This window comes from Gallus gallus, chromosome 3 (genome assembly GCF_016699485.2).
Source record: "Gallus gallus isolate bGalGal1 chromosome 3, bGalGal1.mat.broiler.GRCg7b, whole genome shotgun sequence".
Lineage (NCBI taxonomy): Eukaryota > Metazoa > Chordata > Aves > Galliformes > Phasianidae > Gallus > Gallus gallus.
In genome coordinates, this window is record NC_052534.1 from 101,411,099 (window position 1) to 101,428,370 (window position 17,272).

The following is a 17,272-nucleotide window of genomic DNA, read 5'->3' on the forward strand; positions in this document are numbered from 1 at the left end:
GAGAGCAATACAGTCTCCCCTGAGCCTCCTCTTCTCCAGACTGAAATACTCAATGTATATATATGTATAGGTATATAAAATCAGGAAATGTGAATGTGAACAGGTAAAAGAAAATACAGCAACAGTACAGTATTGGTATAGTATCTGTCTACAATGCCAAAATAGGGAATCTTGGAATCTTAGCAGCAGTCTAAAGCTGTTGCTTTTTTCTGTTTGTTTTGTTCTGTTGAAGTCAGTACTCCCCCAGGTTGGGGAATGAACACTTACACACATACTCTCCTGTTGCTGTCTGTGCGTCTCTTGGGATCTTCTGTGGTTGTATTGGTTTCCAGTGTATGCAGCATCTATTGGCAAAAACACATTCTTTATTTGCCTGTTTAGCTTCAGAATGCTACTCTAATCATATTAGAAGCAGAATTCTCTTTTCTAATTTTATTGTAAACCTTCTTAATTAAATTAACTATTTTTATTTGATATTTATAAAATAAACTGTAAGTAACAAGTCCTGACCTTTGCATGCAGCGGTGGAACCAGTACTGATGAAAGTGGTAATTGTTTTCTTTATTGCTATGATTCTTGTTTTGTGTTGCTCCGTTTCTATATGAGTTCCTTTTCTTAAGTGTACTTCCATGCAAAGTGGAGGAGTTGGGCTGTTAGTGCCCAATGTACCGCTCCATAGGGCAGCACAGAACATACAGTACAACACTAACACCTTCCTCCTGAACACAATAAGACGATGAAACAAAATGTTCAGTATCTGATTGGCAGAACGTGCGACACTTCATCATGCAAAACAAAAGCCAATATTTCAGTTCAGCAGCTGCAGAACCAGAATGTGCTGAGGTCTTACCGAGTGACAGCAGCAGCCTGGAGCTCACCATTCGGCCCCTGGGTAAGTGCAGGTCAGCTCTGGTAGCTGGAAGCCAGCAGTGGTGATGGCTGGGCTCCTGGAAGGTGAGTGCCTGGAGCCCAGCACCATAGGGCACCCCCTCCCCAGGCAGACACCTCTGAATGAGTCAACTTTTCCTTCTATTTTCGCATAGCTCATGTGTGACATGTTTTCTCTCTGCTCCATTTTTTCTTTTGGGCTCAAAACCTATTTCAGAGCTCTAGTTTCCTAATTTTTGTTGCCTCCCTCCTTTCAACAGATATCTCTGCCTCTATCACAAGTACAGATGGTGCTGAGAACTGGCACAGGTTGCCCAGAGAGGTGGCAGATGCCCTGCCCTGGAGAAATTCAAGGTCAGGCTGGATGGGGCTCTGAGCACCTGATGGAGCTGTAGGTGTCCCTGTTCAATTGCAGAGGAATTGGAATAGATGGTCTTTAAGGATCCCTTCTAACTCAAACAATTCTTTGATTGTGTACCAAGATCTGCCTGCAAACGCAGCTCAAAGCCTACATTTTGGAGAAGAGGGCATTCTTGGATTTATGGCTTCCCACATTCTCAAGTAGAGAAGGCCGTGAAACCCACATCTGAAGTCCTGGATGAGTTCTCTATCTCGGATGAGTTCTCTGTTAGCTCATCTCAAACAACTTGATTTTTTTTTTCATTTCTTTGTTTTCTAAAAATAGAGAATCTTGATCTTTGTACATTTTTGTAGGTATAAAGAAATGCCTGCCTCAGAAGAAAGCTACAGGCTTTGGCCGTTGACCTCAGACTGTAGGTTGTTTTTACTTCCCATTCTGAGATTTGTAACTCTTTCCAAAGTACAGTATGGAGAGAAGACAAACTTATGACTGTGTTCCAAATGCAGCTCCTGGGGCCTAAAATTAAACACTGAAAAATATGTGTGTATGTGTTTTGTCTAGTTCTTACTAACTGACATTGGCTTTTATGTTTAAATATTTTTCTGTAGTCCTCGTAGCTATTGCTGGGATAAAAACAGCCCTATTGACATTGAGGACAATTTTCATTCATGAGTCCAACATGCTTTCAATTTATGTTACATTAATACTTAAGAACTAATATTTGTTGCAAGTTTCCTTTTCAATCAGCAGTGCAAAATATCAATTCCTCAAGTAGAGCGAGCCATAGATCACTGGACAAAGCTGCTTTATTGCTTAGAGACCAGTAGATGGCAACCAGCCACTGCAATGTCAAAGGTACGTGACTAGAGAGAGTTGCTTCGGTAGCAGACGTAGACATGGCAGCTTGAATAACCAAGTTTTGCTATTCCCCAGAAGGGGAAAGCAGTACTTTATTTTTACTCCTGCTCAAAGACATTTTTTGAAGTGGAGCAGTGAGATTCGTTTCTACATATCCAATCCTGACAAATGCTTCGATAATGGTGCCAATCCACTTGACTAAAGTATCTGTGGCTGCCTACTCCCCATTGCTGATATGGGTCCAAAAAAGAATGAAGTCAATGGAAAAAAAATCCAGAGAAGTCAGACCATCTTAGCTTCAACAGGAGTAGTCTCGGGTTCTTATCTTATTAATTAGAGTCATTATTACCTTGGGAAGGAGTTAGAACTGGGTGACAATGCTCGTAGGAATAGAAATAGACTCAATTTAAGAACTGACTGAGGCCATTGACCTGCCCATTAATTAATCCTTGCTATCTGAGCGGTCTTACAGAAATTTTTTAGACGTGATCAAGTTTGAAGAATGTCTGATTTTACACTATTAGATTAGAAGTTATTTATTTCCTAGAATCACTGAATGGCTTGGGTTGGCAGGGACCTCAGAGATCATCCGGTTCTATTTCTAGGAGTCAGAACCATAAAGGTTTGAAAAGATCCTCTCAGCTCCTCCACAAAGCCTTACATTCACACTTGAGAAAAGAAACTTCTTCGTTACAATGGAACAGATACTGAATACTCTATGTAGTGTATAGTGCAGAAAAAACCCTCAGATCTTTAGGCCTCTGAAGGATTCTAGTGTTGCCTAATTGTAAAACGATTATGCTACAGATAGTTAAACCAGTTAACAAGACAAGCACTGTCCCTTAGTAGCAGTAATCCAAAATATTCTGCATTACTGGGATGCCTGCTTTCCAGTTTTCAAGCACTTTGCAAACCATTAACTCAAAATGAATTAATTCGCACCCTTGCAGTACAAGGAGCATGTGTTTATTCTTAGAACTCACACCTTTGCCAGGGACTTAAAACAACTTTGATACAGACAAAGTAACCTTTCATTTTTTTGTGAAAGCTATGCCTTGATCAGCTGTGAATGTTTACAAATGACTTTGAGAATCAAGGTGGGATCCATTTCCTAGTGAATGCTGGTGAGTTGGTACAGCAGACCAGTGGGAAACACCTTATCTATGATATGCCCGGAAATGCCTCAAACACTTGCAAGATAAGACCATCACCATGACAATAGGTGACCTGCTCAAGGATGTGCTGAGGGAGATAGGACTGGCCTTGCTCTGGCCCAAATTCCTGTTCAGTGATAATGCAGGTTTACCTGCGGATGTGCTGGTTGTATGGAACCCGCAGATCTAGCAGGCATAAAAGGTGCTCAGGAGCAGCTCAGGTGGGACTTCTGGACAAACACTTTCAGACCAAGGAGCCCCACTGGATGGGGCAGTGCTGCGACCCAGACCAGTGATCTCCAGTGCTGTCCGTCCCTCCCTTTTTCCTTCTCTTAAAGTTGCTAAGTAACACAAAGCTTATTTCAATTTCCTATAGTCACATAGGTTAGCAGCACAGCTTAGACATAATTGTAAGAGTGCCGATACTCATAATTGTATAGCAGGAATTCTCATTACAATTGATGACCTGTTTGGACCTTGAACGTCATTTCACCTTAATCTAACCAAGGGGATTAGCGAATCTGATCATTGCTCTCTCTTAATGGCTGGGACATGGCAGTTGGTGTCAGGAATGACTCCCAGCATACCTTACCAAAAGGAAAAGCTTTTCTAACGATCTCCTTTGTCCGGTAATAAGATTTATACTTTGAAATGAGATCTCTTTTTTTTTTTCCACCTTTGAAGAAACTAGAACTTGATGTTAACATTTTTTCTGCTTTATTTGCTTTGAGGTGAGAAATTGGATGACTTGCTTACCTTCTTTTTCTTATGGGTGCATGAATTTTGCTAAGAGCTCAAGACTCATCCATGGAGAACTGCAAAGCTAAGATGATAATTTAAAATCATAAAAAACAAAACAGGGAAAGAGAAGAAATTCTTAGGCAAACAATAACGATAATGGTTTATATTCGTGCTTTTTTTTTTTTTAGCTCAGGTGGTTCAGGAGGACAGATTGTTTTAAAGAATCAAGATCTGCCGTGTCCAGGAAGTGCTGAGGAAGGTTCCAACCCTGTTTTCTGGTATTCATCACAGCAGAAGGCTGACAGAGACCACCAGGGACGGTAAGTCTCCTTCTTCACAGCTGCAGTCAGCACAGTTTGCTTTATGTCAGAAGGAATCCGTATGGACATCTCCTCCTTCTCAGTACTTCACATGTATCACAGATCACAAAATACATCCTCATACATTTTAACAACCTTCTGATTTCCAGCAGAGGCCCCCCCAGATGCTGAAATTTTGTTAGATCAATAGGAGGTAGAGGCATTGCCAAAAGTGTGCATTTCTCCTCAGCGTGTGCATTCCAGTGTATACGATGAGCAGTGACAACATCCTCTGAACACTGTGGTCTGCTATGAATCTGCATACCTTGTACGGGCTGACAAAAAGGGCCCCTAAGAGTGTATTTGTTGCCTCTTCACTCTTTTCCTCCTGTGCTTCCTAAAACTTGAAAAAGCCAGAATTTCCCCCCAGTGTTCCACAAGAAAGCGGAGCCTGGGCTGCTTTTAGCAGAACGCTTCTGTGTCTTTGGGGAAGGAACTGGAAATATTCCCTGTTGAGCAGGGCTGGGTGACAGGCTGGTTTGATCACTTTATAGCGGGGAGTGAAAATGTAATGCAGCACTAAAGCAAGTGCTTGATCCTTGACTTTAAGGCAAAGAATAAAGTACAGATTTGCATGGCGATTTCCTTTAAGTCTGCTTCAGATGCTATTAGAAGCGTAATTCAAAGATGTTACCAGAGGCACAGTCTGTTAAGGTGCTGCATGACCCAGGTAGTGCCAAGCACAGTCCATTGCCATTATTGTAATGACAGTCAAAGATAACCAAACTTGGGAGGATCTGAACAATTATAAATTAGGAAGATAAGACAGGGAATGGACGAATGCAAAACAGGGGAAGAGCGCGTCCATTTCTTAACAGTGTGACTCTTATAATTATTAACTTAACCTTGAAGACCTCAGGTAGTTCTTATTCAAATGACTCAGTCTCGTTCCGTATTGCCTCTGAAGAAACATCTCCTACCAGGTCCACAATGAGGAGAAGGCAAACGACAGATTCGCCTCATGAATCCACAGACCTGAGTGAAGGAAAGGAGAAATTAAGACTGAAACAAGAGGTCGGCCTGATTAGCGGAGTGTCATTAATTGCAGGCACCATGATAGGCTCGGGGATCTTTATGTCCCCTGAGTGGGTGCTGCATCACATGGGGAGCCCCGCCAGCAGCCTGCTCATGTGGGCAGCGTGTGGTCTGCTGGCCATGTTTGGAGCCCTGTCTTACGCTGAGCTTGGAACCGTGATCAAAGAGTCTGGAGGCGAATATATTTACATCCTGAGGATTTTTGGTTCCTTTCCTGCTTTTCTTTTTGCCTACACTTCTGTCATCCTGGTGAGACCAGCTGCATTGGCAGCTGTCTGTCTGAGCTTTGCTGAATACGCCGTCGCGCCGTTCTACCCAGGATGCTCCTCCCCACAGGTTGTCATCAAATGTACAGCTGCTGCCTGCATCCTGGTCCTAACTATCATCAACTGCCTCAATGTGAGGCTGGCGATGTCTGTTATGAATGTTTTTACAGCTGCCAAACTCTTGGCTTTGCTGGTGATCGTGGTGGGCGGATTGGTGCTGCTTGCCAAGGGGCAGACTCAGAGCTTTCAGAACGCTTTTCAAGGCACAAATGCAGGTATCGGGACGATCGGAGTGGCATTTTATCAGGGGCTGTGGTCCTACGATGGCTGGAACAACCTGAACTACGTAACCGAGGAACTGAAGAACCCTGAGGTGAGTGAGCTGCGTTGTATATTTGCCCCGTGGTTATGCAGATTTGCTGCTATGGGTAACTGAAGGATTAGGGCATCAAGGAAAAAGTGCTCAGCTTTCCTCCTGTTTTGTTGTTGTTGTTGTTGTGGGGCAGGACACCTATGGATGTGTCTGGAAATGAGACAGGACAAACAAAAAATGAGGCTCAAAGGAAAAGAGCAGCCTACCCAGAAGAAAGCACTACCAGACCTCAGTGGCTGGAGAAAGAGCTTCTAGGTGGTTGAGTGTTGAAGTTTCCCCAGAGTTCAGAGCATCTCACCCTAGATACCCAGATTTATGCAGAAAAGTTCTGCAGCCACCCGACTGCTAAAGGTTTCTCAATACCACATACTCCTCAAAAGATCTAATCTGTAACGTGTGCTTCAGAAAACACTTGTCCCTCCTCACTGCATGGAGGGGAACTTCAGAGCAAGCCAAGCCTCACTGATAAGGGAATCTAAGCCTCTGAACAACCCTTGTCTTTAATCATCTACTTTCTAGGCATTGTTTGGTCCATGCTATAGGCACTGAAGTAGCTCACTTGCATCTCACATCAGCCTTCCCTGTGCTGTACAGGTGGCAGATGGGACACCCCAGCACTGTTAAGCTGTGTGAGCGCAGCGTGGATAGTTTGCACTTTCTACCAGTGCAGTGTGCAAGATTTTACAGTTTAAATGAAAATGCACAGTTGAATATTAATCTAAATGGAAGCAAAGATCCTGGAATCACGTGGCACTCTCTCCCACAGGACTGTGTGTACTGATATTCAGATCTGGACAGGGTGGAGGTAACAACATAAGGAATTGCCATATCTTGTCCTACAGTAAGAGTGGGGAATACAAAAATGGATATCTCGTGTTTTTTCAATATCAAATTGCTCTGAGATGACTACTAAGTGCTCTTTTCTGGTGTTTTCAATTGCACGAAGCAGTGGCTGCTGATTTTGGTGAGCCTTAAAGTAGTCTGTGCAGCTCAAAAGTAGTATTCTGTCATTAAGAGAAAAATAATTCCTTCCTGGAGGAGATTTCCTTTGTGCTGTTACATGGGATGCAGCACACACTGGTACTTCACCCATTTCAATGGGATGGTCATGCAGAGATGCAACTCATCAGGAACCATAAGCAGCAAATAAACCCATATGAAAATAATCAGTAAGTGTGCAACATACTTCTTGAGCATCTATGAAGCAAAATTTTTTGCATATGATTTGTTTTATTTTGAGGAACAGCTTTTGAAATGTACAGCCTAATAGCATGGGAGACTGGTGTAAAAACTTCCTTATGAATCTAGGTATAAGTCTTTTGTGAATGTATTCTGAGGAAAAGTATGGTGAGCAAATGTGTTCCAGTTCAATGTGGGCAGTAGCAAGGACAGAACAAAGGCATAAACATGCTGCATCTAACACTCTTGTCATCCCTTTCCCAGGTGACCCTTCCCAGAGCTGTGATGATTGCTATTCCTTTGGTTACATGCCTGTATTTGCTGGTAAACATCAGCTACTTTGCGGCCATGGCTCCATCTGAGCTGCTGACTTCAGGAGCTGTGGCCGTCACTTGGGGGTGAGCTCTGCATGTGGCAACGCAGCCCGTGTGGTCTAACAAAGCACAGGTTCTCTCCTGCATGTTGGGAGATTTAGGTGCTGTTCTCCTGTAAGCCCAGGACGGATGTATATCCAGACCTGGAGTGGAATTTGTCCCATGTTTTCCAGAGAAGCGGAGAGGACAGCATGCTGCCCCACAAATGCAGTGGCGGTGATTTGGGGGTGAGACAAAAGCACGTTGGTTCAGTTTCCCCATCTGCTTACAAACCATTTGCACCTTCCATCAGCCTGAACCACAGATTCAGTTTGGTGGCACTGAACAGGCTCAGTGTGCAGCAAGGATTTTAGGATAGGAAGGAAAGGACTGTCCTGAGAAATATGGGCAGTGATGACTTTGAACCAGGTGCTCTTCCAACCAGAACACCCAACTTCAGTCTAAGCATTTCTAGGACACAGAATCCATGATCTCCCCAATGAGTTGTCTGGCAGAAACCATGACACATTATATCCGGAGATTACGCTGCTGCTCATTCTCTCCCTAAGAAGTCAGCAGCAGCTTTGCTGCTGTGTGCATTTCAGAACATCGTCAGTTTGATCTAAATGAGCTCTTGCTAGATGTGTTCTCTAACAGCATTTCATGTCATTACAAATAAGGGCTTTTAAAGCTCCAGTGCTTTGTTTGAAGAGGTTGCAAAGCCTCACTAAACTGCAGCCTCATGAACTTTCTCTGCATTTCCTTTCTCACCACTTCCAATTAACAACTAATTTGTGAGCTCCCTCCTTCTGGACACATCTCCTTTTCCTTCCTGATTCACCTTTTCACCCCAAAAGCACAACTAAGAAGAAGCACTGAACTAGAAACCAGGAAGCTCAGCAGTACCCCAAAGCCCTGAGGACAGGTGGATGGCCATGGGCTGAGGAGGGTGTGCTCCCTGTGGCTGGTGACAGGAGGTGCAGCCATTCCAGCCATTAAGGAAGGAGATGAGAGGCATAAGGAAGCCAGAGGAGGACACATCACACTTAAATGCATTTATTCCTCCATAAGAATCATAGAATCCTTAGAGTTGGAAGGAACCTTTAAAGGCCATCTAGTCCAACTCCTCTGCAATTAACAGGGACATCCACAGCTAGATCAGGTTGCTCAGAGGCTGCTCCAGTCTAACCTTGAACATCCCCAAGGATGGAGCATCAACCACATCTCTGGGCAACATGTTCCAGTGCCTCATCACCCTTGCTGTAAAAGATTTTTTCTTCGTATAAACCATAAATCTACCTTCTTTAAGCTTGAAACCATTTCACCTAGTCCTATGACCACAGACCCTGCTAAAGAGTCTGTCCCCTTCTTCCTTGTAGGTCTCCTTTAGATAATGAAAGGCTGCTATCAGGTGACCTCTGAGACTTTTCTTCTCCAGGCTGAACAGCCCTAACTCTCTCAGCCTGTTCTCATAGGAGAGATGTTCCATCCCTTGGATCATTGTGTCCCTCCTCTGGACATGCTCCAACAGGTCTATGTTTTTTCTGTACTAAGGACTCCACATCTGGATGCAGTACTCCAGGAGAGACCTCACCAGTGCAGAGTAGAGAGGCAGGATCTGTTGGCCATGGTTCTTTTGATGCAGCAGCCCAGGATACAGTTGGCTTTCTGTGCTGTGAGGGCACACTGCTGGCTCATGTCCAGCTTCCTATCCACCAGTACTCCCAGGTCTTTTTCAGCAGGGCTGCTCTCAATCCTTTCACCCCCCAATTTGGATTGGTTGTGGAATCTGCCTCAACCCAGGTGCAGGACCTTGCACTTGGATTTGTTGAATCTCCTGAGCCTACTCTTGGGGTGAAAAGGTGAATCAGGAAGGAAAAGAAGACATGTCCAAAAGGAGGGAGCTCACAAATTAGTTGTTAACTGGGAGTGGTGAGAAAGGAAGTGCAGAGAAAGTCTATGATGCAGCATTTCAGTGAAGCTTTGTAACCTGTTCAAATGAAGAAGATTGCTAGGGAGAAACTGTTGGCTTGAGGCCATGGAGTTTTGCAATCATAGGAGGTGCTCAGATTCCATCAGTTTGAGAAAAGGGAATGTTTAGTTCTGGCTGTGGCAAATATCTTAATAACCCAAATCCTGAAGGCCCGTAACCCAGATAGTAAACTTCTAAACTATGCTTATAAACTATTAACTATAAAGTTGTAGGCTGTGAAGTTACTGTGGCACGGAAGCAACTGCCATAATTTTGGTAAGCCCAGCTGTTGATTTTTGAACATTTAGGATAAGTGATACTGAAAAGGAGTACGTGTGGTTTAACGCCATACAATTCAAACGGTGGTAGCAGTATTTCCATTCTTATACTGTTGGCTGTAAATGCAGTATCTGCTGGAATCATGCAACAGCATGTACACACATAAAACTGTTTTGTGTGTTTTGACAGCTTTGTCCACCGTTGCAGTGCGGACAGATTTAGGTGGAAATACACCACGCAGGAAGAAAAGCTGCCTGTTCTGGACAAGACAAAGTTCCTAGTAATTAAATGTTATGGGAGTGGGGAGAAGGCTTTCAATCAGTAGAAAAGCTTGGAAAACAACGTTCAATGAGAATAATGGAGTGAAGAGACCTGTCGGGTTCTAGGATGAATATTCAGTACGCTCATGAGAGGATGTTATGCTATGAATTCTTTCCCACCTTAGGAACAAAGTCCTGGCTAACTGGGCATGGCTCATCTCCCTGTCAGTGGCACTGTCTACGTTTGGTTCATCCAACGGCACGTTCTTTAGCGGAGGCCGCGTGTGCTACATCGCTGCAAGGGAAGGTCATATGGTAAGGAATCAAAAAGGAGGTCTGGTTTGCTTTGAGCAACTTTCTATTCTTCATAGCAATTGCAAGGTGACACCGATGCTCGAGACTTCCCTAGATTAGTTTTTTAATTAGTCTTGTTTGGCAGGGCTGAATCCATTGGCCTAACAGTGGCCAGGCTGCCACAGCCCCACAACCCAGGTCCAGCTGAAAGTGACGTTGAGCATATGTTCCCAGTAGGTGCACATGTACACAAACACATGTATGTAACATACAAACTACACATGCACGCGTCTGAATACTTCTGCTACATCTGGAAGTTGGCTCCACTTTCAGTGCTTGAGCTGCGCTACATTTGACCTCCTCTGTTTTGAGGTGCGTTGTGTTCCTCCCGGAGCTTGCTGCTGCTTTGCTTCTTCCTCCCCACAACATCCAGCATTTCTGCTCAGGTGCAAAGGATACCACTCTGCATCAGCTCTGCTCCTTTGGCACTGGAGGGAATATTTTACGTATATAAATGACCAGGTTGGTGGAGGTGACTGAATTGGTGTCTTCCCTTAGTGGTGATGCTCTCTCAAATTGTTCTGTCTGGAGAAGAGGAGGCTCAGGGGAGACCTTATGGCTCTCCATAACTCCCTGAAAGGAGGCTGTCATGAGGTGAGAATTGGCCTGTCCTCCCAGGTAATAGCGATAGGATGAGAGGGAATGGCCTCAAGTTGTGCCCAGAGAGGTTCAGGTTGGATATTAGGAAACATTTATTCTCAGAAGGAGTGGTGATGCGCTGGCACAGGCTGCCCAGGGAGGCTGGGGAGTCTCTGTCCCTGGAGGTGTTCAAGAAACACACAGATGTGGTACTTAGGGACATGGTTTTGTTGAACTGGATGATCTTAGTAGTTTTTACCAACCTTAAGTATACTATGACTCTATGACAGCATCTGTTGCATCGTGGCAAGCTCTGTGCTGAGCAGTTCACAGCATGAATGTCACCATATAGCACTTAAGAGCTGATCTCTTTCTCAGTCTTTTTCTCAGACTGAGCCCTAGCAGAACAACTTGCATGACAGTAAAAACAAAATAAGAATAAAAATTGAAAAAAAATCAACAAACTTTCTATTAAACATTCCCAATGAACCAAGAAGTAAGGAAGCCTATCGTTCTCTCCATGTTCTGGAACCAATCTTCCTTTGCATTGACTGCAAGTATATTTTGGGAATACTCATGCAGTTTTCCAGTTGGATCAGGAAAAGTCTCAGAGCAATGTGACAGAGGGCAGGAGAGTGGGACCATGACAAGGCCAGGCTGGTTTCTGGGTGATGCTCAGGAAAGCTCTGATTTGACTCAGTCTTCATCTGTCACAGTGGTAGCTTGAAGACCTCATCTTGTCTGTCTAAACCCAGCAAATCTGTTGTGAAATCAGAGAGGCACAAAATGTCCTTGCTGGGAGGGTTCGTGTTTGCATTCCTCGCAGCTGAACAGCTTTTATATCATGGTGCTTATTTGATGAGTAAGAGTGGATGTGGCTGCAGGCAGAACTGCCCCCAGCAGCTGCGGGGATGAGCAATAATCCCCACGTCCACGACATGACAACACAGTGTTCTGCTCTGGCTTGCAGCCTGACATCTTGTCCATGGCCCACGTGCGATGCCTCACGCCATCCCCTGCGCTGCTGTTCACATCTGCCATGTCTTTAATAATGATAATCCCAGGAAACTTCACCAGCATTGTGACCTATTTCAGGTAAGCGCGGCCTTTCTCTTTGCATCCCCCTGTGATGCTGGGTGTTGACATTCTGTGAAAGTGTTTTCTTTTAATACTTTTTTGAACACGGCTTATTGCTTCCTGACTGATGCTGAAGAGGGAGGAGGGGAGAAGAAAGAACTTTAGAACCAGGATCTCTGCAACGCATGAACGCTCCTGAATGAATACTTAACTGGATGTGATTCATCCTCATATTGAAATGAATCTGTCATATTCACATCATTCTGAGGTGTTCATTATTTGTTCTGGAAAGGAAACAAATGCATGAACTACTAAATTTATATCAATATTATCCTTTTTAATTGTAGATATGTATACCTGGGACATGCAAAGCGGGACTGACGTTGTTGGCTGATCTCACCCCAAATTTAATGCTTTTTTTTTTTCTTCCAGTTTTATAACATGGATTTTCTATGGCATGACTATTTCTGGTCTTCTGTATTTAAAAATCAAGAAACCAGACCTGCCAAGATCATACAAGGTGAAGTAATAGCATAGAACCCCCTAACCCTTTTCCTTGACAATCCAAATGAATAAGTTAGCATTCTGAGGAATGAGAAAGCACTGGGGTTTGTTGCTTACAGATTGTGTGTGATTTTCCTTTTTTAACTGCACGTTCTATCCCATAATGTGCACTGGCACAGGCTGCCAGGGGAAGTGGTAGAGTCACCATCCCTGGAGATATTCAAGAAAAGAGTCAATGTGATACTGAGGGACATGGTTAGTGGGCATGGTGGTGGTGGGCCAATGGTTGGACTGGGTGGCCAGATGGCCCGGATATGAGAGCATTCCCTAAGAGAAAAAAACCTGGCCAGCATGGCCCAAGTCCTCTGGCATGGCCAGGGGAGAGGTTTGCTCCCCACTAATTAGCTCAGTGGAAAGAAATCAGGAGTTATCTGCTTTTTCTTCTGATGCCATGAGTGAACTGAGGCTTCCTCTTGGGTTTCATGGTGTTCCTCCAGGCAGCAGGTGATTCTATAATTCTATTTAATAGTCTCTGAGGTTCCTTGTCCACCTATCTGTGAACACATGAAGAAACCTTTTGGCTCAAGGGTGGTAAGACTCAACTTGTGCACATCGATGTGGGTTTTGTCTATAGCTCAGGTTTTGGATGCAAAGTAGTCTGGAAAGCAAGGACAGATCTGGCACTAAAACAGCTGTCTGCATCTTCAGGTCTGGGAGGGCAGGGAGGACTGGGGCTTAGGGTGTGTGGTGTAGCTCCTGAAGGGCTGTTCAGCCTTAGAGGAGGAGTGGTGTGGGAAACAGGATGCCTGGATTAACTGTGATTTCTGGATAATACCTCGGGCTGTGGCAGGATTTCATCTGAAAAGCTTTCTGCACAAGATTCAGGGCCGTTTCTGATTCGGCACAAGATTCAGGACGTTCTGCTTTCACAGGTGCCGATTGTCATCCCCATAATTGTGCTGATCGCGGCCGTGTACCTGGTGTTAGCTCCAATCATCGATCAGCCCCAGATTGAGATTCTCTACGTAGTCCTGTTCATTTGCAGCGGTATTGTCCTTTACTTCCCCCTGGTTCGCTTCAAGTGGCACCCCCACTTCTTACAGACGGTCACTTTGCATCTCCAGCAGTTCCTGGAAGTTGCTCCGACCTCCAGAGATGTGAACTGAGCTGACGTCCTCCTGGCGTATGGCTGCTGTCCTTCCTCACTTATTCCAACGCTTTGGTTTTCAAGGTTCAGAAAATAGTCTTCTGTAAGGGAGAATGAATAGGATTAAAGTGCCACCAAAAGGTTTCAGCTGGGAGGGACTGGACCCATGACTTCTCGCAACTCCTTAAAATTTGGGGCATTTGTTTTTCTCATTTTCAGCTCTGCCTCATCAGATTTCCTACAGATTCCAAAGAAATGCATGTCTTTCAGTTTTCCGTACTGAGAAGACCTGTCCATACTGAGCAGATCTAAATTTTACCACTCATATTTCAAGGCATCAGGCAATAGAAGACTGACAGTGAAGTATTAATCCGTATGCCGTATGCCGTATGCCGTGACCTTAAGCCATTCTTGGCAGTGCCCTTTACTATTTCCACTTAGCTCTGCCCACTGTGATCACAGTGCTTCTCCAGTAAATAAAACATGGGCACACATACTCACAGCAAAACAACCCTGTTTGCTCAGGTATCCTCTCTGGGAGTGTGGTTTTCACTTGTTCCTTCCAGCCTCAGGTGCACAGCCACAGCGGTCCTTTCTCTGTCTCAGAACATACTTGCACCACATTTTTGCCTGAATCACCCTACCTGTGCCATAGAAAGACCTCTGACATGAGATGGGAAGTGCTAAAAAACTGTTGATTCCCTCTATTAGTTGAGGAAACTAATAGGCTAAGAAGGTCAAAGTGTTTGTCCCTAAAACATCTTGTTGTCTCTCAAAATACCGAATATTATTGAGGTCACCTCTCTGTCAGCTTTTGTTCTGCAGACCCGTACTTAACACTCCATTCCTGGAAGAGGGTCACTCGATCCTCCAGCTATCTCAGAGCGGTGTATCTGATTGCAATCTCACTCCGCAGTACCACTCCTCCTCCCCTGAGCGGTGACACAGCAACAGTCTTTTTGTCCAAGCATAGGCACAGTGATATCTGGCAGTTATCATCTTTTTGGAAATCATTTCTGTTCCTTAGATATTCTTTTTTATGGAACCTACCACACGGGGCTGTGCTTTCTTGAGGATCTACAGCCCACATCCAAAAGAAGTAGGAATTTTAAGGCTTGTGTAAAGGTTAGATATGCACAATATTCTGTGTTTGGCCAGTTATCATTGCATACTTCAGTAGATTAGGGTTGTCTTGTCTGCACGTAGTTCTTGTGGGAGAGGAGTTATTGCCACTGTTGTATACTGTAGATGCATAGTATCCTGCAGGTGAGGAACAGATCAAAGGGTGGACTGGTGGCTTCCTCAGGGTCACTCAGGAAACGTGGATGTTTCTCCCAAGGGCCAGTCAAACATCATTTCACCCATCCTTTCTCTCTGTGCAAATACTGAAGAACAGATTCAGCACTCTGGATAGGCAGCCTTTATATATTACCGGCTTGTGTATGGATGTAGGGAAGCCGAGAAGCTGCAGGTATCATATTTTGCACCAACTTCATTTTCTGTAGATATTACTGTAATAAGATTTTATTTATGTTGCCTAGCGTTTACAAGCACAGGTGCTTATAGTGCCCAAACAAGATGCTGAAAGCTCACAGAACGGCAGGATGATTACAATAAAATGGACATTGAAATGAAGTGAGTTGACGTGGCTGTTTCTGTTTTTCACCCCAGAAAAATAACTCCGTAGAATTCGTACTGCACGAACATAAACAACCAACATCAGGCTCATCTCTCCATGGATGGGAGGTTTCAATACATGTGTGGGTGGTTATGCGTGCGTACACTCATTTTTCAAAATGTTTGCTTATTTATTTCAACCCCAGCATATGCAAATCAGAATCTCTCTCTCCTTCGTTGGATATTTACAATAGAAGTGTCAGAAAGAGGCAGCGCATCCCTACTGTTCAGTACTACAGCCTGAGACAAACGAGATGTCAGGCAGAGCCCTATGGCTTCATTTGTGTGTGTGCTGTGAGATCATAGAATCATAGAATCACAGAATGGCCTGGGTTGAAAAGGACCACAATGATCATCGAGTTTCAACCCCCTGCTATGTGCAGGGTCGCCAACCACCAGCCCAGGCTGCCCAGAGCCACATCCAGCCTGGCCTTGAATGCCTCCAGAGATCACAGTGGCCTGCCCGGGAGCTCCAGGTCCCTGGGAACTGTGCTTAGCCCCTTCCGTCCTGGGCTCGGAGGAAAACAGGAGTGTCAGCATTGCCCTCTGTTTTCCTCTGGATTGAAGTTCCTCAGTTTGGCATGCCAGCCACCCCTCTAACCCACTTCCATCCACACATCTGCTAAGAGCACATTCTGTCACATCACTCAGGCTCAACTCTCGCAGCGCTCATTGCCAGCTGCTGGCCAGATGTCAAGCTAGCCTTAGCTTGCAACATAACTACATGCTTTTGAGAGCTTCAACTGTCTCAGTGACAGGTGATGGCAAGCCCTGATTCTGTACAGTTGATGCTAGTATTAATGTTGGATGGGCTGTGATAAGTCCACCCATCGGGATGAGTCAGTTTAGCAGCTAAGAGGGAGCTCAATCTCACACTTCCTTGAATAGTTAGTTGAATATCATCAGGGTCTTTGTGTATGTGACTCATTCCACACGAGGGAATGATTTTTGCTAAAAATGGATCGAGACCCAGGGCTGTAAATAAATGGGTGGTCTTAGGTTTATGAGCTAGCAGTGAGACCAAAGGTAATGCAACTGCCCCTCTGTTCTGAGGATCAAGCAACCACGTCAACTTTGTCCTTTAAGCAGCGAAACCATGGCTTGACTGTGTGACAGATAAACGATCATCTTTTTCTTCTAAAGGTTGGCCATTAATTCCTACTGTTTAATTTCATGGGCTGTGCTCTGGTCTTTGCACTGCGAGATGACAGCCAATGAGTGAGCAGAGAAACGGGAAGGTGAGAAGTAGATGGAAAGAGCATTCCTGTGTGCACGAGTCCTGGCGTGTATGTCTGAATTACCTGTGTATAAACAGACATGAACAACACCTAAGCAGCAAAGATGCATGCCCAGAAGCTCAGAAATAATGGAGTAAAGATTGCTTCAGGTATTCCTTTCCTCACTGTTTTTGCATTCCGGCCTATCTTCGAGAGCATAATGCACTGAGTGGTCACACACAAGTTGTAATCAGCGTTCCTTGGGGGTCAGTATGGACACTGGCACTCCTTAACATCTTAGTTGGTGACACGGACAGTGGGATGGAGTGCACCCTCAGCAAGTTTGTAGACAAGACCAAGTGGAGTGGTGTGGTCAGTATGTGGGGGGACAAAGCAATGCCACTCACAGCGACCTTGGCAGGCCTGAGAGATGGGCCCGTGCAAACCTCATGAAACTCAGCAAGGCCAAAGCACAAACACAGGCTGGGCGATGAGAGGATTGAGAGCGGTCCTGAGGAGAAGGACTTGTAGGCTCTGGTGGATGAAAAGCTGGACAGGAGCCAGCAGGGAGCTCTTGCCGCCTGGAAGGCACACGATATCCTGGGCTGAGAGGAGGCAGCAGGGAGAGGGACAGGATTG

At 44.8% G+C, this 17,272-nt stretch overlaps 1 protein-coding gene across 5 annotated transcripts; it reads left to right on the top strand.

Annotated features, from left to right (window-relative positions):
- The first annotated feature begins 771 nt into the window (after positions 1-771).
- On the top strand, positions 772-15,374 carry LOC421965 (B(0,+)-type amino acid transporter 1-like). Of its 5 annotated transcripts, none has more exons than XM_046939474.1 (8): positions 772-892; positions 4,196-4,322; positions 5,285-6,035; positions 7,479-7,612; positions 10,264-10,393; positions 11,982-12,106; positions 12,521-12,608; positions 13,525-15,374. In XM_046939474.1, exons 1-8 carry the CDS (start codon positions 787-789, stop codon positions 13,756-13,758), a joined length of 1,695 nt encoding a protein of 564 aa, XP_046795430.1. In that variant the 5' UTR covers positions 772-786; the 3' UTR covers positions 13,759-15,374. The 5 variants fall into 5 exon arrangements, with proteins under 5 accessions (XP_046795430.1, XP_040553828.1, XP_046795431.1 ...); XM_040697894.2 differs by lacking the exon at positions 772-892 and adding an exon at positions 3,785-3,992 and having other exon boundaries at positions 4,191-4,322; XM_046939475.1 differs by lacking the exon at positions 772-892 and adding an exon at positions 3,785-3,992.
- The last annotated feature ends 1,898 nt before the right edge of the window (positions 15,375-17,272 follow it).